Source organism: Xyrauchen texanus, chromosome 41, assembly GCF_025860055.1.
Source record: "Xyrauchen texanus isolate HMW12.3.18 chromosome 41, RBS_HiC_50CHRs, whole genome shotgun sequence".
NCBI lineage: Eukaryota > Metazoa > Chordata > Actinopteri > Cypriniformes > Catostomidae > Xyrauchen > Xyrauchen texanus.
Window position 1 is genome coordinate 21,369,166 of NC_068316.1, and position 26,113 is coordinate 21,395,278.

The following is a 26,113-nucleotide window of genomic DNA, read 5'->3' on the forward strand; positions in this document are numbered from 1 at the left end:
TTAATATAATTAAGAAAAAATAGTATTGTGCGTTTCAACATTTAAACAGTTGAATGCTTTTATGGTGCAATCATAAAAACACGTATATGTGCACAAACACTTTTTATTCTTAACAGAATAAAACTACATTTCGATAAGAAATTGCAAAAATTATAAATGGCTTAGACCTTCTATTGAAGAAAAAAAATAAATGTAAATGGTTCTATAATCTGGTCCCAAACAAGTTACAAAAAGAAGCAGATCCTAAATGGCTAATACTGGGTCAGAAATATAGTCACACTATACAAATCAATTCAAACAACCAAATCAATAAATAGAAGAGTGTCATCCTCAGGCTTAAATGTCTCCAAAGTAATAACATATACACAGATTTGCAAAGTAGCCAAAATCTGTCAAGATCAATATAGTATAAAAAATTAAACCTGATAATTTGAAATATCTAAATATATACACATACAAAATGTAATTTCAAGTCAATGCTCCAAGTCAGTAAACCCAATTCCACTAGAACATTATAATATACTCCCAAGTATTGTGTGCTTTAAAGTAAAAGAAAAACTAGGCAGTATGTTGTGTGGTCAAAGTTCAGCAGATAACACTTCTCAAGAAAACATCTTTAAGTCGTTCTTGATGCATTTCAAGAGGTGGAGTTCTCTTTCTTGGGCAGGGCCGTTGCCCTGTGCCCTGTGAATATTAGTGCCGGCCTTGCTCCCATGGTGCATCGGTCTGTTTTGGCAAAAATGTTCAGTGGCAGCAGAACAGGAATTTTGGAAGACTTACTGTATGTGTAAATATGTAAAAAAAAAAAAAAGTGCATAATTCTATTTGTCTAATCTGCTAGGGTCTGTCATTTGGTGGTTGTATGATGAAATGTCGATTTATTAGATATTAATACATCTAATGGACTAAACAATCACAAACATACTCTTAATTGTCAAAGATTCAGTCAGGTCATTGCACCTCTTCAGATATCCACCTCTTCACCCTCAGAAAAAAAAATAAAAAAATAAAAAATTCATCTTCAAGGTGATTTTTCTCATCCTACAATTCATTCATTTTCATTGATGTCTCTTCCCACCCTCTCAGTCTCATTCACTTCAATATCATCTAACTGGGTCCTGGAGGTGACCTCACTCATTGGGGAAGAGTTATCTTCATCCACAACCATTTCTGTATCTGGGGTTTTCTGCTTAAAAAGAAGTATAATATATATAATAAAAAAAATACAAATAATAATAATAATAATATATTTTATATATATATATAGTTAATACTGAAGATATTGAACACGTACAGTATCCTATTTACATATTTAAAACGCTAAGGCCAACAAGGCGACAATTCTCCTGATTTCCAGTTAATCATGGATTAGACTTAAAGGTGATGCATGTCGTTTGTATATTCTTTTTTATGTTAAAGTAACAGTTCACCCCAAAATGAAAACACTTTAATCATATACTCACCCTCATGCCATCCCTGATGTTGACTGACTTTCTTCTGCGGAACACATAGATTTTTAGAAGAATATTTTAGCTCTGTAGTTCCATACAATGCAAGTGAATGGTGGCCTGAACTTTGAAGCTCCAAAAAGCACATAAAGGCAGTGTAACATTAATCCACACAACTCCAGTGGTTAAATCCCTGTCTTCAGAAGGTATATGATAGGTGTGGCTGAGAAACAGATCAATTTTTTAGTCCTTATTTACTATAAATTCTCCTCCCAGCTCAGTAGCTGACGATATGCGAATGCAAATAGACAAAAGCAAAAAGGAGAATGTGAAAGTGAATGTGGAGATTTATCACTTCTGAAGAAATGGATATGGATTACTTTTATGCTGCCTTTATGTACTTTTTTGGAGCTTTAAAGTTCTTACCACCATTCACTTGCATTGTATGGACCTTCAAAGCTGAAATTTTCTTCTATGAATCTTCGTTTGTGTTCTGGGACACATCTGGGATGGCATGAAGATGAGTAAATGATAATAGTTTTTCCCTTTAAAATAATTTCTCCTATCCTAGATAACTATAAGTAATCAATGTATTGGACAGAAAAATTATTTATAAACCGTAATTCACAACTCCTTTGCATGCCGCAGAAATTACACACTTTAACCAATCAAAATTGATATTATAAAGCACACTAACTCTAATAATTCTGCAGAACTCAGGTTGGTCCTCACCTGTTTTCGGTATACGTAACAGGCAGCCACTGTGACCATGGTTGACTCCCCCACGAATCCTGCCAATAAAGATCCCACTCCCAGTGTTGCACCATGCACACTGCACAACAACAAAAACATAACAAGCTGAACAAGAATAATGACAGGACAAGTCAAAATGCCTAGGTGTGAAGATGTTGTAATCAACAGAACCTGTTAAAGTAACAGTCTCTAAAGCTTCTCACTTTAAATACAGCTCCAGTATGGAGCTCTGACTTATTATTAATTCAAAAACAGCAAAGAGGGAATTTAATATGCTTATTTTTAGACTCACTAAAGTTTCAGGAGGTAGTTTGGCAGCTAATTAGTTCACAGATCTCAGACTGAGCAGAAGAGCACAGTCTGCAAGCATAAGCTAAATTTAATCAATGCATTTTGCTGCTGCAATTTACCAGATGTGTGAGTTCCTAAAAGCATTCGAGAGAGTTAAAAAAGAATGTAAAGATTAATAATGCAAACATTAGAATTCCGTCATCTGTGTGCTGTTTATAATCATATACAGGTACTGATCTTATACAAGCAGTGAGGCTGGGGATGTTTACCAACCCCATGTGAGGCAGCACCAGAAGGCTTGTGATGAGCACAATTATGCGCAGGACAGAACTGGGTGCCAACACGAAGGTTTTCTTCAACGTCATTAACCAGCCCGTTAGATAAGCTCGAACAGTTACTTCATATCCCACAGACAAAACAAAGAATACAGGAGTAATATGGTTTTTCAGTGTAGAAATCTGAAGTCAATAAGTACATTAAGCACATAAATAAAAGAAAAGGCAGAACGGTACCTGGCAGAGGGAAGAAGGAAAAGATTCTCAGAGGAATTGTGCAGAGTTGTGCAAAGGCCATGTCCACCCCGATGACGCCTACGAGGATTTGCTCAGAAACATGCGGGGTCCAGAATACAATGAAACAAAGCTGGCAAACAGACACAAAAACATGGTCACGTGTACATTTTTATTTAGCCCTCATGTCAGTGAAATACAGAGAATATCATGTGCACATCGTATACAGTAGGTACTCAACCAAAATGATACTCTTTACTGCGCCAGGCAGTACTGCCTTGGTAAAACTTTAAATTCTCACAACTGATACTTGTTTGCAAAAACACTGCCAGGAGGCACAAAGGGACACTTTTGGCACCACAGTTTACATTTATGTATTTGGTAGACGTTTTTATCCAAAGTGACTTCCAGTGCACTTATTACAGGGACAATCCCCTCGGAGCAACCTGGATTTAAGTGCTTTGCTCAAGGACACAATGGTGGTGGCTGTGGGGATCAAACTGGCAACCTTCTGCTTACCAGTTCTGTGCTTTAGCCCCCTACCACTCCACTGGCATATAGAAGAAAAGGCTCGAATGTCAGCTTTTTTCAAAAAATGTAAACGGTTGCTTCATAGATATTATTTATTTGTTTGTCTTCCTGAAAATCAAAATGAAACGTAATGGTGTTAACCTGTGTTATATTTGACCCGGCTAGTCAGTAGTGTTAGATTAACATCATGTACATCTATGTCGCTTGCACATTTTATTTTTTTTCTCACTTCTTTGTGACAAGTTGACCGAAACCTTGGATGTGCATATTTGTTTTGTATGTTTCTTTTTATGAGTCTTCCCATTTCAGCAAGTCCAAATTATGCTATTGTCTCATGCCAAGTCTGCTCGATGCCCTGCCTACGGGCATTCCTCCCTATTGGCACAGTATTCAAGTCCAACAATGGCAACAAGTTAACAATGCAACTTGCACCACATTTGACAAAGTTAACCTTCAAATAGTCCTGGCAACAAACATCCTGTTAATATGAACGGGTAAAAAATGTTGATGCTAAAATCCGTTCCCCTATCGCATCTTAATATTCTGAGACAACTATAAATAAGCCATTTGTAAGTTGATTAACCCAAAGACCATAAACACTGTAACACCATTAAAACATTGCTCTGTTAGTTTTGAACATCCTGACAGCCCAATATAGCTACTATCAACTAATGCCATGAGTTTAGAGAGTATTTAGTCCAATCGGTTTCACCAATTGAAGACAGGGGAGTGTTTATGAAACCTATTTTTTTATTTTAATAGTCATTATTTTTGCAATTCAATTTGGTGACACTAGTAGAGCAGATATAACACTTCACCTTTAAAGACTGGATTTGCTTAACAAAAAAATTAAAACTAAAACAAACTCAATGAATGTGGGGATTCTGCCGATGGGTATGCAGATGTTTGGCCATGTTTTTTCAGTCGAAAACAAATAAAGTGTGTAATGTGACACAGAGAAGCACATCCATGCATGCTCAACCTGGGCTATAAAGACAAACTACCAAGTTTATGGGTTTGCAGCTTTTACATCAAAGAGTATTTTTGTTGTCAAGCTAGACTGATGTCTTTTATGAGAATACCAACTTTGAAGAACTTTCTGGGGTAAACTTGGGGCAACATTTTGAGTTTTTATTTCACAACCTCATAAACAAATTAACCCACCTTATGTCAATTTTTTTTCTCTTGGTAAATCTAAATGAAAGATATTCCAACGACTATTGATTTTCTTTGTCATCACTGTGAGACAAGAACCAGGAGCCTGTACCATGAAGCCGGTTTAGGTGGCTAGCCAGGTAAGTTTTAGTTTAGTTTGTGTCAACTCACCATGAAAGTGGGTCTGCCTCACCGTATTTTATCACCATAGTAACTTACACTCCACAGCTAACCTGCTCCGAAGCAGGTTTTCTTCAGGTAACTGATCGCTAACAGATGCTGAACCAATCAGATGTGAGTAAAGTGACATATCTAATGCAATGAAGTCACTCACCCATGTGCTTTACAGAAGAAAAAAAACTTAGATCGACACTTCATGATAAATTATTTATTTGAGAGTCTAAATATAGATTTTCGATAGATGAAGTCTTGTAATACACAGTATTTAAATACACACTAATGTTTTTTCATTTACATTCTCTAGCCATAAAATATAAACATACAAAAATAATACAATATTAGGCTATAAATAAAACAGCTAGTAAGATAAATTAATATAATACATGATTTTTTTTAAATATTAAAAGCTTAATCACTCCACAAGTTGGATATAGAAAGGGATGACTGCCACCCAAACCCCTTCTTTCATGGAGATAAACATACAGTATTTCACTTGAGGTGACTTAGTGTCATAAAATGCTCCATTTCTTTATTGTTTTATTATCATCCTTGAGGTCCACTGAAAATGTTAGCAAAGTTTTTTTTTTGCATTAAAATAGTCATAATTTAGTAATATACAATAATTTTCCACCCTGTTTCTGTGTGTCTGTCTATCTGAAACGCTCGGTTTTGGACTAATTGCCTCTTTTTTTTTAAGGGGGTGTTATTCCCTTTTTCACCCAATTTGGAATGCCCAATTCCCAATGCATTTTTTAAGTCCTCGTGATCGCATAGTGACTCGCCTCAAGCCAGGTGGCGGTGGACGAATCCCACCTGCCTCCACGTCTGAGACAGTCAACCCACACATCTTATCATGTGGCTTGTTGAGCACGTTGCCACGGAGACATAGCGCATGTGGAGGCTTCAAGCCATTCACCACGAACCCCACCGACAACGAACCACATTATAGCGACCATGAGGTTACCCCATGTGACTCTACCCTACCTAGCAACCGGGCCAATTTGGTTGCTCAGGAGACCTGGCTGGAGTCACTCAGCACACCCTGGGATTTGACCTAGCGAACTCCAGGGGTGGTAGCCAGTGTCTTTACCACTTTTAACAACTGTAGTGAGTAGAATTTACTGTATGAACATTTACTGTATGTGCACGCGTGCGTGAACTGATCAAAGCCTGAGCTGACAGAGAAAGCTGATGAGCAGTGTCATGGCACCAATTAAGCCTGATTGGATTGGTTTGATTTTGTCATCTCGAAAAACCAATCCTGTAACCCTGAGTTACAAGTTGTTCAACTAGCTTCATGGTACAGGCCCCAGGAGAGCAGCCAAAGATCTTCAGTTTTCAGACTTGACTAGTGGCACGTGTTACATCCTCATTCAAAAACATGGGTCTGCCTACAGGTGCTGAAATGTCCATTTGATTGAACCCTTCATTCCATAATTACACAGCATGCATCTACAAGTCAAACCATCTAAGACAAAACAAACTAGAGAGCTTTTGGTCTGTTTTCAGCATGTAGACAATGCCCACATTTACATGCACTTAAGAAAACACTATATTCCAGCGTTTTTGCAGAAAGTGGCATTCTGAAACATCATGTAAAGGAGAAAGACATTTTCCTTATGTAATGGTAGCCAGCTGGTACACAAATGCTGTGCAGTGTGTAAACCTTACTCTCCTGGCATTAAGAGATATACTAGCGACCGAGGCAAGAGACCATGGCTTTTATAGCCTCCTTGCTAGCTGCTTATGTGGCCATTTAAACAAATAAGTAGTGCTCTTAAAAGGTTTTTAAAAGAGTGCGCATGTGTGTGAACAGACCGGATAACACCGGATCATAGGATTGAGTCCAACAACAATCAAACAGTGGAGAGTATTCAACATTTCTCGGAGTACAGAGGGAAAAGCACATACAATGTACACCATACCCATTTAAATGCACTAATTTAAAATATCAACTGTCCCTCACATTCACGTATATGTGCTCAAGTACACTGGGGGAATCCCAGAGTTTGACGTAAGAGGGAAACCTCATGGTCACAGCAACAACTCTGAAATATCTGGAGATAAAGCGAAGCAACTGAGAATAAAATAGCAAAGTCTTCCTTGGATGCCATATTTGTTTTTTACACAAGGGGAAATTACATTGCTGTGGTGAAAGCTTCTTACTCACTGAGCCACATGTATACGGGAGTAAAGAGTATGGCCCTTATACAGTGCATGTAAACCACAACGCCACTTTCTCGCAATAAGTTGTTTTCTGGTGTCCATGTAAACTAGTGATTGTTTATATTCATTACATTATCACAAACAACAGGCTTTATTTGTTTTCACACTGTTCCACACCCGTTACATCAACTAATTTTGATGGCAAAGACAGTAGAAGGCCATCTGTAATGTACAAGATACTTGGACCCACTTTATAATAGGTGACATTAACTATGTACTTAACCATTTGATACAATGTACTCATTATGTACATACATGTTGTTGCATTGTAATTACATTTAAAGTACTTCCATTTAATTACATTTGTAGTTACACTGTTAACTTTACCCCTAACCCTACCCTTACTCCTAAACCTACCCATACTTCAACCTCAGTAGCAGCAAATGTGGGAATTTTGCAGAACAAAATGTAGTTACACAGTAAATACATAGTCTTGTATGTATTTGATGTCAGTACATAGTAGTGACCAGATACACTTTTTAATCCATAAGTGGCATCCTTCAAACAAAACCTTAACCATATGTGCAACATCTGTAACCTGCTCAGTTCAAAGGGTCAGCGAGTTCTGAGACAGACCGTTGGACATACGAAACAAATTATGAGTCATTTGGCCTGTTGGGTTTTGTCTGCAGGCCCTGAGGTAAGAGCAGCATAAATCCACAGACCACGAATGGGTTTGTTGGCAACGCAGGAACTGAAGTTTGCACTTCTTCAATGATGGCATGTGAGAAATGTGTTCTATTCATGTGAAAGAAAAGGATCCATTTGATATGATGGAACCTGTAATTTGGCTAGCCCCACAATCCTTGGTATGTTTTACAAAAAAAAAAAAAAGAAAAAAAAAACTTACTTTTTTTGACATTTGTGAATGTCCTCTGGGCACATATTTAAATTCACTTTTCGGTTCCTGTGGTATGACATGCTATGCTTAATTTTTTCTTATATAATCATCTAACATACACTTGGACTTTTAAAGTACTTTTCAAAATCTGTCACACAGCAAGACTATTTAAATAAACTGCAAAAATGTATCAAAATGATGATTCAAAATTGTGAAAAAAGGAAACAGTGTCTGCTAAATGAATAAATGAAAATGTAAAAGAAATTACGACCAGTTACAGCACCTAAAATATACACTTTACCTTTAAATGTTTGATTTAAAAAAAAAAAGTTAAAAGTTATTGGACATTTTATCGATCATCTACCCACATATTTAAACCAAATCTATATAGATGTTTGATTTAAAAGTCTTACCGTTAAAGAGAGAATCAAGCAGCAGAGAGTGAATCTCTTGATGTGAGAATTGGTGACTGGCTGACCACCAGCTAATTTATTAGAAGGGATATTCTGTTAAAAATGAGGACAGATTCAGTTAATTTGTAAACCACAATGACTCAAACAATGCGAACAGATACAGGATAAAAACAAAAACTTTAACTTTGTTAAAAAAAATATAAGACCCAGTGAAGTACTGTTTTCAATCCATGTTTAACTAGCTTCTCACATTACACTTTGCCATCAAACCATCTTAAACTATAATGTGTTCTGGCATCACCAATCAAAAACAATGGCTGTCATTCCTACTCTCTACTAGAACATTGATAGCTAGTGACTTTAAATGTTTTTAATGTTACAAAACAAGTTCGCCCTAACCTACATCCTTCACTCAACTCTCACCAACACAGCCACAATTAAAACATAATGACCCATTTTGCCACAGAGAGGTGACACCGGTTACGTCTGTAATCAAAAGCAGGCGAAACCAAACAAGATCAGACTTTGTGGTAAAATTTCCAAAACCACTGGCACTTGGCTAAATGTTTGTCTGACTGTTGCAGGTCTTTCTTGTGTGTAATTACAGGCATGGAGGCTGAACCATTTTATGAAGAACACAGCACAAAAACACTAGTCATTGGGTGTTGACTAAAGAAATTCTCAGAGCCTCAGGACAAATCAAAACGTGTTGCCGTGTTATGGTTTGAAAATTAAGATAACAATCTTACATAAAAACATCTAAGCAAACACCAAATGACAGTGAATTAATTACATAAAAACTGGATTTTGACATTTTCTAGAAAATGTGAGATGTGCTCAGCAGGGTTTGCTGCCTAGCAATTAAACAAAGAATTAATGGATGAACTGTCACATTTTATAATCTTGCCTCTGAATAGTCTAAAGTATACTTTGGTTTTCCCCGTTGTGGATCGAATGGTGTACAGTATGTATGACACAAATTACATCATCAGCACAGTCTGCGCGGACTGTGGTCAAAAGAATATACTTTGAATGGCTTAGCACTCGACCGTGTGCAAAACGATCAGGCACCCAAAAAAACTAAGTATTCCGAGCCTTAATAAAACGACTAACTGGGGTCTGGGTTGCACAGCGAGTAAAGATGATGACTACCACCCCTTGAGTCGTGAGTTCGAATCCAGGGCATGCTGAGTGACTCCAGCCAGGTCTCCTAAGCAACCAAATTGGCCCGGTTGCTAGGGAGGGTAGAGTCACATGGGGTAACCTCCTCGTGGCGAGTTGTGCGTGGATGTGCGGAGAATAGGGTGAAGCCTCCACATGCGCTATGTCTCCACGGTAACGTGCTTAACAAGCCACGTGATAAGATGCGCGGGTTGACAGTCTCAGACACGGGGTCACCTGAGATTTATATTGGGCCACCCGGATTGAGACGAGTCCCTATGCCACCATGAGGACTTATGGGTATTGGGCATTCCAAATTGGGGAGAAAAAGGGGAGAACTAACAATTAAAAGGGGACAATTAACTACCACATACCTTATCGAAAGCTGGATAGACAGCTCGCAGTTCTGTTAACCAGCCGTAGGGCATGTGACCCACAGGATATGTTGCTGTAAGGACTGCTACCGCCTAAGAGAAACATGCAATTTAGCTAAAACAGACTGCCATGTAATACCGATGACTTCAAACTGGCAATCAATTCTACTCACTTCAATTGATGCGGTGCTGCCTTTAAGGTCCCGTGAGACAAACAGGTTGACGATGGGTCTGCTGATGCGCTGAGTGGCTAAAATCAGTGCAAGCGGCCACCAGAAACTGAGCATCTTCCTTACAGTGGTATCACCCTGGAAATGACCACAAGTAAATGGCTTATACTGAAAAACAAGCTCTTTCAAAGTACCAACTTGGACTACCAGCTGTTGGGTACATAGCTGAGCTGGTAGACCATCTAGGTCAAGCTGGTTAGAGATAGTGGACCACTTTGGACCATCAACAAACCAGCTACCATTTTCCAAAAACTAGCTTGACTACCTTGAGCAATTATGACCCATGATTTGCTTTATTTTCTCAGCAGGAAATTATATTGAATAAAACCTGCACATAGGATAATAAATGCATGTATATTTATAGTTTGCTTTGTTATCTTTTTGCTGAGACTAGACTATGGTTGATAAACATACCCCCTGATCGAGACTGCTTGACTCTGGAATGTTGCCATGGATGTTGCGGTAGTAGCCCAGTCCAACGATAGTGAAGCGCACCAGAGCTCCCATGTACAGAGCGAGAATGGGAATAAGAAGAGGCTCTAAACATTCCAAGTTACTTTGGAGAAGGATTATCACAAATATTATCTGCAGGTGGAAAAGAGACATCGGTTAAACAGATTTAAATTAAGTTTAAGCATAAGGTAAAACACATTTGTTCAATTATTTAAAAATAAGAATATGCTATATTTGTAGCCATTACCTGTCTATACAAAAATAAATGTCTCTTTGCTATGCCAAAAAACAATTGAGCTAAAAATGCCTTTTGGAGCTTTTTTGCCTTTTTTTGTAATTTAGCATCATAGAGTTAACAGTGAGAATCGTCCTATTGTTACCTGTGCAACAACATCAGAGATTGAGGCAGAGGCTACCAGCAGACTGTACTTGTGCTTTAGGAGGATGCCAGTGTGAATCCACGCCTTCGGATCAAAATACAAACAATACAAATTTAAAAAGAAAGAAAGAAATAACAGACATGTATTCAAAAGGCCTTAATCTACTACAGAGATGCTCAGAATAGCATATTGCCATACTAGTCATACTTTTTCTGCAGTATGTATAGTGTGCACAGTATTAGATAGATAGATAGATAGATAGATAGATAGATAGATAGATAGATAGATAGATAGATAGATAGATAGATAGATAGATTTGAGGCATTGATACAGTAACATCAGCCGATATTTAAATTAGAAGCCTAATTTGTGTGCTTTCAATTCACTGCCATTCCAATCCATTCAATGTAGTCTGACGTAATAGCTTTGGGAGACCACAAGGGAGAGACATTACATTTACTGAAGCTTGTTGTGGCATGGACAAGGTAGAAATATCACTCACACATAACAAACTGATGGCAGTCAAGAGCTACAATTTGTTTTGTACTTCTTCGAGAATTAAAGTGACATGATGAGTTTGCAGGTTAGTGTATGAAACTGGTGTAACTGTGCAAACTGAACAATTAGAAATGGGGACATTTATTATGCACTGTATGTAGCCATCAAGCTGTCAAACCACAAAAAGACATACTAATAACTGAAAATACATTGTGTAGGCTCTATGAAAAATACTTATACACAATAATTCATCCAGTAATGACTAGAGAAAATAATCTTTGTTCTTTGATAAGGATTTGGGTAGAATTTAATGGAAAACTATGCGAGTTCAGCTCCATGGCGGTGCAAAATTTTTAACTGCACCTTCATAGAATATAATTGTTTCAAATTTTAGAACACTCCATGTCGTCCGGCAGACATGTCTGGTGTGCGACCCCTGCTGCTCAAACTTTACCAAAGTTGTGCTGAGAAATATGTTTGAAAAATCTATTGTGCAACAAGCAGCCCTATTTATATCTGAAAACAAATCAAAATAAATCAAAAATAGTCTGTGTAACGATTAAAAATTTCTTTTCCGCACCATGCCAATCCAAATGCAAAAATAGAAAATGTTTTTTTCTGGTTATTTCAAGAATGGATGATTGAACTTTTCTAAAATTTTCTTCAATTGTACTTTTTCCTAAATTGTGTCTAGAAATTATTTTAGGAATAATTGACTCATCAACAACTTTCTATTTTTACATTTCATCATGGATGTGGGCTGTACCATTAGCAAGGGGGTGTGGTTTAAGGAACAGACTGCTTATTACTGCATGGACATTGAGGTGTTTAAAAGGCTACCAACCTAATTATTATTATTATTAATTACAATTTATTTAGGCTTTTATATGGAGCGTATACTTTTAAATTTACCAGGGCCCATTTCCCAAAGCCATCATAGCTTAAGTAGTACTTAAAAATGCTTTTAGACTTACGAGTGCTCTGGAGGACTTATGCAGACACTTGCAGGACAACCGCGAAATTACACGTAATACAATTTAAATACCTAGCTAAACTTAATGATCATTAATATCATTATACATATGTCAGAGAAGAGAAAGGAGAGAAGAGAAGGGAAAGAGAAAAATCAATAACTTGCTGCCCTGCATGAAAATCATCTGTGTATATTGGCTCCTCATCCTCATCTCTTCTTCCTCTCTGACACCAAAGGGCACTCTCGCCACACCACACGTAGTAAAGTACATGTTGTGTAGTATTGCTGTTACTGTTATCATTTTTGGGAATAAAGAGCAGTCCTCCCTTTGATTGGTGAATGTCACTAAAGCGCAGCTTCCACACGTCTCCTTATTTTGCGCTCCGTAATTATGGCCAACCTCGTTATATTCAATGAATGCTTATCATTGGCAGGACCATAAACATACAAATATCAACCCTTGTATGATATTCAGTGAAAGAAAACTGCCGCATGATGGCTGGCTAAGTGAAAAACACAGAATTTTTCCCTAACCACACAAATGTTTCCTTCCAGTTAGAAATGACTATCATACAAGGAGAAATGGACCTGATAAATTACAAGTAAACTTCGTATAAAGGCCTTAATGCATCAGAAAAGATTAATAACCCTAAATTGATATGAAATGAAAAGCAATTCAGATGAGGTCACCATTGTTTATTGCTAGTATCCTATGCTTTGTAAATAAACTTGATACAAAAAAAGTGATACAAGTGGCATGAGGACAGACACATGTGATCCGTCAGTGCCAGTTTCTGCCAGCCAGTGAGAGATTAAACCCCTATCATCCACTGCGCAGAACAAACATTACAAATGGTCGCACAAATGGTCTGTTCTCTCACTCTTGCTATTGCCCGCATGCCAACCCCTCTGTGTGGCAAAGGTGGCACGTGTAACTTCGGTTGTTGACCCCTAGGCAAGCCTTTTATACTACTACTCAATGTACATACAGTACGTTCCCTAACCTACACCCCGCGATTATGGTACAGCCCACACCGCAAATTGCAGGACAAAAAAAAATACAAATTGAAAATTGGCGATTAGTCAATTATTCAAACAAAAAAAATTCTAAAGTCAAAAGTTTCAAACCATTTATGTATTTTGCATGTGGACTGGTATAGTCTGAAAAATGTATTGTAAAGTGTTACACGGAACGATAATCATCAGTAGAATCTTGCGATTATAGATATGTGAATACGGTATCGATCCCAAGCCTAATGACAGAAAGACAGACAGATAGACAGACAGATACAGTAGATAGGCAGGCTGTGGCATTTACTTTTCTCAGCCTGTCCAGGTTATTAATAGAGGTTCACACTCACAATTGCATCTAATATTGGAAATACTGCAAGGTACAGGAAGGCTTTCCTCGTCTTGTTTCCAACCGATTCATCCACATGGTGGAGCTTATTTATGATGTAGTAACCCAGATCTGTGTAAGCTGGAGAAAATATGGCAATTTTTAAAACAGATTATGATATTACTTCCCAAATCTGAAGTTGCTTGCAATATATTCTCTACTTTCCAGCATGAAACATGAAAACAAAAATTCCTCAGTTGGTTATTTTGTTCCAAATGGGACAGACTTACCTATGAGGACATGGAAAACAATGGCAATGATCCCTGCCACAGCCATGCAGAGGACAGCTTTGTTTCTCTCCCTCTTGCTGTTGACAAAAACAAGTCCAACATTCTTGAAGTCGCTCATGGGTCCAGTGAAGAACTTCATAAGCGAGTACGCCAGACCATAGCTAGCCAACATCTCAACTCTGTCCTCTTTTACAGCAGCTATTCCTCTGTTTAAAGCCTGAAACAAACACAGTGAACTATACATTTCATTTCATCATATTTCTTTGAATTCACTGGAACATCCACATCAAGTCAGTATTGCTATAATAAGCAACACACATCTGCACAGAAATTGAAAACAGGAAAGACAATGAACAGATTTCAAACTTTGACAAAACATTTATTTACGTTTATGCATTTGGCAAATGCTTTTATTCAAAAAGACATAGAACACATTATAGAAGATAGAATCTACATATTATCAGTTCATGCACTCCCTTGGGACTTGGGACCCATTAACTTGGCATTGCTAGCAGTGTGCTCTACCAGTTGACCTACAAGAAATATTTGGTACACAAAAAACTGTGTAGCCTAGATTATATAGTCTAACTTCAGTTTCATCCCATTTCAATCACTAGTTGTGCAGCTGTCTATAACAGTAAGAAGAAGAGAGCCAGAGAGAGAAAGACAATAAACCTGCTGCTATAAAAAAACTCACACAGTACTGTAGTTACATAAGACTAATCCTTACCCCTCTCTAATCCAAACTTACACGTAAACATACTTCATTACACTGTCCCCTTGACAAGAGTAACATTAGAGGACACAGACCTAGGCACATGCTTGAATGAAGAGAAACAAATGTATTAGCCTGTTCTATTAACTTTATACACAGATCAGTGTGCCAAGAAATAAAGCAGCAAGAAATGAGACATGGGCTGAAATTATGTCTCTGCAAAGTGTTTAAAGGAATAGTTCTCCAAAATGTTTAATTCTCTCATAATTTACTCAAACTCATGCCATCCCAGACGTGTGTGACTTTCTTCTGCTGAACACAAATTATGATTTTTAGAAGAATATCTCCATATAATGCAACTGAATGGTGGCTAGATCTTTGAAGGTCCAAAAGCACATAAAGGTAGCATAGAAGTAATCCATATGACTCCAGTTGTTACATTTATATTACATTCCTAGTCCATATCACCACCAACTGGTCAAGGCAGGATACTTTATTGTCAAATAGGACTAAATATTGATTGGTTTCTCACCCACACCTATCATATTGCTTCTGAAGACATGGATTTTACCACTGTGGTCTATTGGATGACTTCTATGCTGCATTTATATGCTTTTCGGACCTTCAAAGTTCTGGCCACCATTCACTTGCATTGTAAGGACCTACAGAGCTGAGGTATTTCTTTTGAGGTAAATCTTTGCGTTCAGGGATGGCATGAGGGTGAATAAATGAGACCAATTTCATTTTTGGGTGAACTACCCCTTTAAGGTTTATCAAAAAAGTAACTGAAAACAAGCTTATTTGAGCAAACTTTGAGCAATAAACATTCAGTGTATGTTTACAGTATCTCTTGACACCAAGCTTCTCCAATATGCCCAAGCTCTCCTCATAAATAGCAGAGAAAAGCTTTACACTGGCCCTGTTACCAGGGCATTGATGCCAACAGAGTTATTATGGAGAATGTATAAGCATATATGTAGCTGACGCATTAGCAACTCATAAGACGTAATCAAAGAAACACTTCACGCAAACTCATTCAAACTCCTAACATGCCTGCCTGGACATAAGAGTGTATACTCCAGTGAAGAGTAATGACATTGCACAAACACAGTTTCTGCCAATTATGGACCTGGAAGTATCACACACTTGTGTGTACGATTGTGTGCATTTGGTTGTAGCTGTTTTGTTTCTGAATTTTTACTCAGGTTTCAAAAATAAATGTTTATGTATTTAAAAAAGGGCACTTGTCTAAAATATATATTGGCCTTGCCCTTAAATAATGCAGAGGGTGAATATAAATTTTCTAATTAATGTATAATTATGCATGCAGCTTTTATGACCTCATATGAACTGAGAATACTCTTCAAAACACATGTCACCCCGCAGGACTATTTAAATGAACTGAAAAAAATCTAAAAGATTATTCAAATTTAAAAAGAAAAAGGGCGAGGAAATGTTACCAGTCACAGCACCTAAATCTACACTATCCCATTTATATTTATAAATAATTTATACATTTGTAACACACATTTTTGATGTTGGAAAATGTTAATATCCATGTTATTTGTCAACAAATCACTTACTGCAGGGACCGACAAACCTGATCCTCTTCTTACCTCTAAACACAAGCCCAACCATTGTATTTAAATACACACATCACCATAACTACTCTTCGTGCAATACATGTGTGGTGGCATGCCAAAATATGAGGGTGCAAAAGTTAAAACGCATAATATCATCATATCTTACCTGTTCTCCAAAGTCAATAGCTATATTAGTGATGGCCAGTGGCAGCAGGAATCGAATGAGAGGCCAGTAGGCAGTGTGTGATACAAAGTCCATCATGGTGATATTATTATTATTAAGGCGTTCATCCGTGTCGAGCTGTAATGCAGAGCACCGAACAGCAAGTGCTGTTTCCAGCTGACTGAAGTTGAACTGGAAAAACAGCAGACGTTCTCAGCTGTACTGTCATTCCTAGCACTTCCGTGCAGGAGGAAGCATGAGAAGGTCACCTAAACATTTCACAATGATATCCATCTGCCATTCACCCGCAAAGACGTTTTACAGTCACGAAGGTCTGCTGTAGGAAACTGCTGAACTTCTGCATTTTGGTGTCAGACGGTATAAATCACAGATTGAAGGACAGTCTGCTGCTTGCGCGCATGTGTGTGTTATTTATTCCCCATGCAGAACACACGTGGGGCGTCACAACACCAATCTGTTCTCCAGCTGTTTACGTCAATCTGCAGTTTTAATAATCAGGATTGATAGAAAAAATATATATTTAACAATATATATTAGTATGTATGCTAGAAAAATATTAATAAAATGGCATGCCAAAGGAAATGCTGTAATAAGTTATAATGCATGACCGCATGTTTAATAATTGTATTTTGCTGATCTCTACTGGATGTCAGTAGGAATTACACTCCGTTTGTTAAATGTACAACAGTACAGCAACATCAGTGCTGACAGATGCGTTGTTCTACAGTGTCAACATTGGAAAGAGTAATTTTTTGATAAAATAGATTATATTGAGAATAATTATTGAAAACCTTAAAGGAGCTAAAGATAACCAATTTAAAATAATAATAACAATAAAAACACAATAAAGTGGTGTGCACAGTTTTTGTGTGTGTAAACATTTAGAAAAAATTAATTAGTAAGTAGTAAATTAAAAGTACAGTAACATCACTACCAAAACTCTCTTTAACAACTGAAGCTTTTTATGTGATTTCACCCTAGATGTAGATGTTGGTAGAATATTTATATTTCCTAATCTTTAATTTGAGGCATTAAATTGAAGTGTACACAATCGCAGTGTATTAGGCCTACTGAAAATAGAATCAATCAATAATTATTTTTATATAGTTTCATATCAATTAGATTCCCTACTTTAATTTACCCTCCCTTAGATTAGTCTGATTAAATGCTGATTAATCTCTGCATTTCACCACCAACTGCGATTTTACCCTAAAAAAGTTTTTTGTATCCTGCAGGGTTAAAAACATTTAAGAGGCTGGGGAAAGAAGCACTGAGTGAGTCGGTCAATTTTTTGTGAAAAATATTGAAAAGGGGGTCCCTGCAAATATTGAGGACATGTGACTTTATACGTGAAGTCTGGCATCAACGCACAATCTTTATCTAAAATAAAAGGGCAGCATTTTCTGGACCTCAAAGAAAACACTCCTATCTATTCAGTGTTATTTCAAGATTTCTAAAAGCTATAAAATCTAAAAATAAAAGAAATATATATTTTTTTTTATATGGGCCACTTTTTTATATGGGCCAAAACATGTTGAAGTAACTTTTGCTATTTTATGTATTAATTAAACAAAATTTTCTCAGGGAACTGCCGAGCTCAATTGTCAGTCTAATTAGTAGGTGAACTTTTATTTTCAGAATACACTTTGCCGGTAAAGCACAAGATATTGTATATTGTATTGTATCCAGTGGTTAACTCCATATATTCAGAAGCTATATAATTGTAGGTGAGAAACGGATATTTAAGTCATTTTTTACTATAAATCTCCACTTTCACTTTCGCATTTGTCTTTGTGATGAATGTGATCAGCTGTGTCTGTCCGTCCCTCGATCTCACCTTAAAACTCAAGGTGATAGAGCTTTTGGTGGCAGCCCCTAGACTTTGCAATGAGCTTCTATTGGCCATGAAATCATCTGCGTCTCTAGTATCTTTCCAGAGGTCTATAATTAAAATTGAGTTGAAATTGAGTTTTGTTTATGGCGATTCACATTTGTCATTCATATCGCCACATGCTGGGCAGGGAAAAAATATTATATTAAAAAAAAAAACACGAATGGACTATTGATCTGTTTCTCACCCACACCTATCATATCACTTCTGAAGACATGGATTTAACAACTGGAGTTGTATGGATTACTTTTATGCTGCATGTATGTGCTTTTTGGACATTCAACGTTCTGGCCAAAGCTGAAATATTCTTCTAAAAATATTAATTTGGGTTCAGCAGAAGAGTCATAAACATCTGGGATGGCATGAGGGTGAGTAAATGATGAGAGAATTTTCATTTTTTTGGTGAACCATCCCTTTTGTTGTGTAAATATGTTGTTTATTGTAATTGGTATATGTCTCATCACTGTCATGACTGATATGTTGCTCGGAACTGCACACAATCATTATCCTATAGCTATACTGTAAATAATTCTACAGAAACATGCAATATGTTGTAGGCCTTTAATAAACATAAAATACACTACTTTATTAGATTTTATTAATAGGACCTCATTCATTCATTCATTCATTCATTCATTCATTCAGTAGTAGGTTGTTGATCAACGTAATGATTACAGTATTAAACAGCAGAGGGCACCACATACCCCTGCATCATACATATTTTGGAGTCAGATAAATCCTTTGAAGTCCTCCCTTGAACGATCTGATTTCATTAGGCGCAATAATTTCTGTTTACAGGTGTTTGAATAGAATTTAGGATAAAACAAAGAAAAACAATAATACCAATTGATTTTGCACCTGGATGCACGAATGAATACTGTCGAATATGAAAGTAAAATCTGGCTACAACAATATTTTCCCCCACATTACTCCCTCAGACCACGAAACATTCGTCTAAACCAATTTACAGCCCCAGGAATAAATTGAGTGGACTGTTAAATCGAAAAATAATGAAACGCTGAACTATAACTCGGTTCTATAACATTTGTTTCACTTATGTTAATAGTTGATCCTTCTGCCATGACAATTTTTTATAAAGTGACCACATGAACTAATGCATTCAGACAGCTCTGATATATATATATATATATTTCAGTATTTCAGTATTTTCAGTAGAAAAACCATAAAAATGAATCAGTCACAAATTTAATTTAAAAGTATTATTTGCTTTATTTACTCCTCTATACGCGAATTCACCCGTTTTCCAAAAGTGAATACCTTCTTCTGTCTGTGCTTCGTATAAGCAATAGATTTCAAGCATTTGATAATAAAAATAAAAAATAATAATAATAATAATGTAAACACTGTAAACACTGCCAGCAATATCTTACGTAGCATTTCGGCATGCTAATTATATCAAGGTCAGTTGATGACTACTTTTACATCTATCTGTATCGGTCTGTATGCGTCCTAAACCTACTTCTGTTTCCATCACCCATGCTGTCACTACTAGACCATAAAACGCTCCACCACTCCAGTGACGTCAAATAAATATTTTAAACCCGCCCACTCGACTTCCACCAAGATTTTGATCCCTCCGCAACAAAATAGTCCCACATTTATCGAATTCAGAGATTAATTATAAAACGTCTGCGGATATAGAAAACAGATATTGGCTTTTCACAGAAGTCGCTAAGTTTTGCAATAAATTCAAGAGCATAAAAAAAAGCTTAAAGAGGCAACTTGAATCCACAAACAACCGTGTTTGCGTTTGGCGGGAAAATATTACGTCACTGGGCGCTGCTTCATCTTATTCATCCTGCCACTGTCACGCGCTCCATTAGTCTGTTCAGCGTCCGAGAGAGAGAAGAGTGCATTGCGTGAATTACAGTTTACATCACTGTGCATTTGACCGCGACTCTGAATCCACTTATGCTGCAAAATACCGGAGTAAACGGTTGGATTTTACTTTTTGCTCCTTGTTTTTTTCGCATCTTTTCGTTGCGTTGAGTCTCCCACTCAACCATTCTGAAACTGCTTTTGTTTATACACGGTAAGCATCCAGCTTTTTCACTATTATTGTGCATGGATATTGTAGACTTAAAATGCTGCGTGCATTAGTGATTATTTGAGTGCAAATATGATAGACATGCTGTTTCTGTTTTGTGGCAGTTTGCATTTACATAGTCTGCTAAGGTTTAGGTTAGTCGCTGTTCAGTCAGTGAATGCACTAGAAGCAGGGATGCGTTTAAGTGTTTTGGTAGTAACAACACCGGCTTTGAGGGTTTAGTCGCTCCCATTTTTACACATGTTGTCATTTAGTTGCATACGCTGTCTGCTTGGGTTGTCAAGTGCCTATAATACGGTATTGTAGGCGCTCCCCAATCTATTTAAACACATTTTCACGGAATGCATGTTATTGACAGCCTATACACTTTGTTAGTAGGTTAGGTAATACATTGATTTTTCAGCGTTTAATTGAACGCTGCATGCTATTCAATTCAATTATTTGCATCTTTTATGTCTTCATATATTTTTATATATAGGCCTATAATTATATATATTTTTATTTACTCTCTAGTGTCAAAATGCCGGCGAGTGCGAGTTTGGCGTATAAAAACTACGATTACGACTACGACTCCATCCAGCCCTATTTCTACTTCGACAACGACGATGAGGATTTCTACCAGCAGCAGGGACAGGCTCAGCCTCCTGCGCCCAGTGAGGACATTTGGAAGAAATTCGAGTTGCTGCCCACACCGCCGCTCTCGCCCAGCCGAAGACAGTCGCTCTCCACCGCCGACCAGCTGGAGATGGTCAGCGAGTTCCTCGGCGACGACGTGGTCAACCAGAGCTTCATCTGCGACGCTCACTCCTCCCAGTCCTTCATCAAGTCCATCATCATCCAGGATTGCATGTGGAGCGGCTTTTCCGCCGCTGCCAAGTTGGAGAAAGTGGTTTCTGAGAGACTGGCATCCCTGCACGCTGCGAGGAAGGAATTGATGGTTGACAATACAGATAGCAGCTCGAATCGACACAATGCAAGTTATTTGCAGGATCTGAGCACATCTGCATCAGAATGCATAGATCCTTCGGTGGTCTTCCCTTATCCTCTTACTGAGTCTCCCAAAGCCAGCAAGGTTGCACCAACACAGCCCATGCTGGTATTGGATACCCCGCCTAACAGCTCCAGCAGCAGTGGGAGTGATTCAGGTATGTTTTGAACTAATATGTTATTATTATTATTGACTTAATGTTGATAATTTAGACCTGCTTCATGAAATGCATGATCTTGAAGTATTTAGTTTGTAAATGCATGAACTAGTGGTTTAGGCATGCCCACAAAATGTAAATCATCACCCTAAAGTGTTATCTAAAACCTTTTCTGTGCTGATCATGGGACTTTATCCTCTCCCCCTGTGCCCTTGATGGCACGGATAGAAAGTGTGCAATTTTGCAATTGGCAATCATTGCAAGTGGTAGTTGCATAAGCTCTCTCCACCCCCTTGCTCGACCCCCAGCCACTAGACAATTCAGAAATGTAGGAAAGGCTGCAATGTTCAAATATCAGCTGATGAGGAAAGTGGGCGGGGACTGGAATGCAGAGATTCCCCACCCTACCCTATGTGGAAAGCCAGTTGGCAAATTCTATTAAATTCCAACAGCTTTGCAGTTTGGAGATTTAAATGACCTGTAATTAAATACATTTCTTTTTCATTTGATTGCAGAAGTTGATGATGATGAGGAGGATGATGATGATGAAGAAGAAGAGGAGGAAGAAATTGATGTGGTGACAGTGGAAAAGAGGCACAAAAGGAGTGAGACTGAGGTGTCGGAATCGAGGTACCCCAGTCCACTGGTTTTAAAGCGATGTCACGTCTCCACCCACCAGCACAACTATGCTGCTCACCCCTCCACGCGGCATGACCAGCCCGCAGTCAAGAGGCTACGACTGGAGTCCAGCACGGTTATCAGTAGCAGCAACAGGCATGGGAAGCAGCGCAAGTGTACAAGTCCCCGCACATCAGATTCGGAGGACAACGATAAACGCAGGACTCACAATGTGCTGGAGCGCCAGCGCAGAAACGAACTCAAACTCAGCTTTTTCGCACTACGGGATGAGATCCCTGAGGTTGCGAATAACGAGAAAGCCGCCAAAGTGGTGATCTTAAAGAAAGCGACAGAGTGCATCTACAGCATGCAGATGGATGAACGGAGGCTGCTGTCGATCAAAGAACAGCTGAGGCGAAAGAGTGAACAGTTAAAACACAGGCTGCAACAGCTGCGGAGTTCACATTAATACATCTGTTGCAAAGTGAAAAGACTTTTAAGAAATGTTTTCTTTGCCCCTGCTTTTATATGCAAGTTAAAGACTGTTGCTGTGTATAGTTGTGATGTTGCATGTCCAATGCATTTTTTTTTTTTTTTTATATTGTCAATTTTTTTCCATGTTTGAAACTGCCACAGTTTAAAATTTAAGGTGGTTAAATAAATAATTTGTATTTAAGTCATTTATTTTTATTAATAAAATGAGAAAATATAGGGCTGCACAAACCCTAAAGTAAAATTTGTTTTGTATGGTTTTTGTATATAATGAATTAATATTTCTTAAGAAAGGTATTTTTGGATCTGTATCTGCTACGTGTTCTCATCAACCATATTCTGTTTCACTATATGGTTTTTCCATGTTTTCACAATTCTTAATCATAAATGCATTTCTTTCTTAAGTTGACTCTGGTCTCTGTGTTTTGCTCTCTTTGCAATGAACTCCTCATAATACACACATGCACAAGGTCCTATTGACATGTGCAGTTTAAATTCAGAGAAATTTGATATTTACCTCTTTGGTTGCCAGATTTCATACTCTATTCAACCCTATTTGCAATGCCAAATGTTAATTATTTCAGGGATTCTTCCAGTCATAAAGGTCAGCTTAGCCGACTTTTCACCTATCTAAAAATGCAATCTGCATTTGCATCAATGATATCAGCATAGTGCACAAAAGCTTACGCAAGACAAAATGACTTCATGTATCACCAGTATTCTAGAAAGAAGATGAACTCTTCAACTTGCCATTGAAATAGACAAAAGTGACCAAAAATTAGAGAAATACAAAGTTAATTTAAGGGCGGCTGCTTGGAAACCCAGTGAAGGGGATTTTGCCAGCAAGAGAAGACAATTGCAGGTGATTCCCCATTAAGTTATCCACATAGAGTGCAGAAATGGTGACTCACATGACAGTCATCAATCTAGCCTTGAATCTGGGTTCATATGGCGCATCCAGCATCTCTCATGGATGTGGCAAAGCTCAATGCTTTGAGTCTGAGCTGTTTGTTTACTCAGCTGTAAATGACTCAGAATTCAGTGCAGCAAGCAAGTCTGCAGGTATGATGGTGGATATGATGTAGATCTGACTTATAAATTGCAATTCAAAATAATTCACAGTTCCACACCTATTTTAAAGCCTGTAATGATGTAGACGTATATTTAGGTGGCATTTATGTCGATTCAAACGAGAGGCACATCCCAGCTTCCGTAGACGACAATTCCTGCATCCTTCAAGGAGGACTGTGCTTGTCATAAGCATGACTTTCCACGCATGCCCGCGAGCTTGAAACTCTCATTGCTGTGCTCGATTGAAATCCACAAGACTGGGGTATGCAGACTAATTTAGCATTCATCTGTTTCTATACTATGCCGACTGAACAATTGCTGTGATTTGTCTCCGACGTCTCTCTGTTCGGGCGCAATGACGTCACAGACTGTATCTGGCTGTATGCAGCGCGTGTGCGGAGCGCGTGCTACGAGCACATGGAAAAGGGCTCCAGACAAAGTGCCCAAAGAATAACTCCAAACCTGAAATGGAATACCTGCAACAATAGAATTACATTTGAAGCGAAAGAGGTAGGTGTTTAATTATATTTAATTACAGTGCGTTATAACTCTTGACGTTTGTGTGTAAAAAGTCCAGATATATTTATCTAATTATTGATGGATGAATATAATTGATGCTTTGACAATAGGACTCTTGTGCATGGTGTTTGATGAATGTATATTGTGATATAGATGGATAGTCTGACGTTAGGGTTTTATAAATCATATTCACATTATGCAGCAAGGAGTAAATTGTTTATGAGCCATGTAATTAGTCTAAGGCATGACAGACTCTTAGAATAGAAAGAAAAATCAATAATGTATCGTACTTTTGCTAATAACATTTTAAAGATAGTCAAAAGAAAAGCTAATCTCAGTTTTCGTCATATTTTAAAGTTATTTCATGCCTACTGATTTGCTGAGATTTGACATGATCTTTTATAGATAATTGATCTATACCATGAGTCAAATTACTGTTCATTAGGGTTAGAGTTAGGGTTATCTTGTCTGTATTTAAAATAGTATACCAAACAGATATAAGAATACTTTGATTGCCACATATCACAGTTGCACTTATTGCCTAATAAAAGATGATTGATCAAATGCTCTTATAAAGACATCTGCAATGTGTTTGCTTGGATTGAAATTCCTTTTGTTTAGTATATATGTCTTTTCTAAAAGGGGACGTGCAGCCATATTGCACGCTACGCCCTAACTGTTTTAAACAAAAGGGTTCACTGCATTAAAATATTTTCCCCATAGGAACTTCAACGGCTGCATTGATTTAACTGTTAATGGTCTTTAAATATCCCTTGATTATGTATATTACAGTATCTGAGATTCAAGAAAAAGTTCTGCAATAACAAATTTCAATTTCAAATATGTAAATATAGCATTACTCTGTATTGTATGCGTGTTAGTTCTATATGCTTCTGAAAAGAACTAATTGAGCACTAATAGAGCATGCATTTATTTCCAACTTATGCCATCAGGAATAGGCAAATCAGCTTCTGTGTGCATGCACAGTCTGTGCTGTTCTTGTGTGCTGAATTGCAAAATCTTTGCAAACAAATCTATTTCAGTAACACACAACATGTATGGAGACACTTTCTTAAGTAGACTAACAGGTGTATGTTGTCTGTGAAGGTGTGGCACATCAGGAATGCACAGATTTTGTCTGTGTTCTGGATCTGCACATTTTAGGCTGCGTCTGCAAAATTTGCATGCAAGAGGACTTCTAAGTCTATAATACACTTTATGTTCTGAGGTTTGGTTTCATAAATATTTTATTAAAGCAAAAGTATTTGGGGGTTGCTCAATAAGAAAAAGACATGGTTTCCCTGGCCCGTCCTTCTCTAGGATCACATGGTTCCTTTTGGCAATGACAGCACATGTCTGACTGAGGGAGGCAGACCGCAAACTAATAAACATTCAAGGTCTCTCCAGGCCTCAGGGTTAGTCTGAGACAGAGGTATATCATGAAATCATGGAATATTACATTTAACTGTGTAAATTGTTTTTGCAAGAAATAGTTAGGCAATAATATAAATGTACATTTAAAGGCAAAGTGGGTCTCAGTTACAGGCACATTAATGTGTCATTTAAATACCATGTCTGCATTGAACTCCCTTTAGCCATGTAGCGAACTGAAGATGACAGAGAACTGTTAGTGTTGCTTACTTAGGCTATCATCTCATACAGTTACTATTGCTGATACTTGAACTAATCCCTAACTTTAAGTATTGAATTTTGATGCGTAACTCACACTACAAATTGTGTGGCTTGTTGAGGAGAGGTGCCATTACTTTTCAGTGCAATCAG

General features: G+C 37.6%; 2 protein-coding genes across 4 annotated transcripts; one reads left to right on the forward strand and one right to left on the reverse strand.

Moving 5' to 3' along the window:
- Window positions 1-86: 86 nt before the first annotated feature.
- Window positions 87-16,932, reverse strand: LOC127634348 (progressive ankylosis protein homolog B-like). Of its 3 annotated transcripts, none has more exons than XM_052113865.1 (12): window positions 16,510-16,931; window positions 14,046-14,262; window positions 13,778-13,896; window positions 10,946-11,029; window positions 10,527-10,697; window positions 10,056-10,190; window positions 9,883-9,975; window positions 8,348-8,440; window positions 3,005-3,134; window positions 2,766-2,889; window positions 2,181-2,280; window positions 88-1,189 (listed from the first exon to the last, which is right to left on the reverse strand). In XM_052113865.1, the coding sequence occupies exons 1-12, from the start codon at window positions 16,603-16,605 to the stop codon at window positions 1,049-1,051; spliced, it is 1,503 nt and encodes a 500-aa protein (XP_051969825.1). In that variant the 5' UTR covers window positions 16,606-16,931; the 3' UTR covers window positions 88-1,048. The 3 variants fall into 3 exon arrangements, with proteins under 3 accessions (XP_051969828.1, XP_051969825.1, XP_051969827.1); XM_052113867.1 differs by having other exon boundaries at window positions 91-1,186; window positions 16,510-16,930; XM_052113868.1 differs by lacking the exon at window positions 8,348-8,440 and having other exon boundaries at window positions 87-1,189; window positions 16,510-16,932.
- Window positions 16,933-20,276: 3,344 nt separating this feature from the next.
- Window positions 20,277-23,112, forward strand: LOC127634462 (transcriptional regulator Myc-1-like). The gene is made up of 3 exons (XM_052114043.1): window positions 20,277-20,471; window positions 21,000-21,631; window positions 22,147-23,112. Exons 2-3 carry the CDS (start codon window positions 21,007-21,009, stop codon window positions 22,716-22,718), a joined length of 1,197 nt encoding a protein of 398 aa, XP_051970003.1. The 5' UTR covers window positions 20,277-20,471; window positions 21,000-21,006; the 3' UTR covers window positions 22,719-23,112.
- Window positions 23,113-26,113: the final 3,001 nt, after the last annotated feature.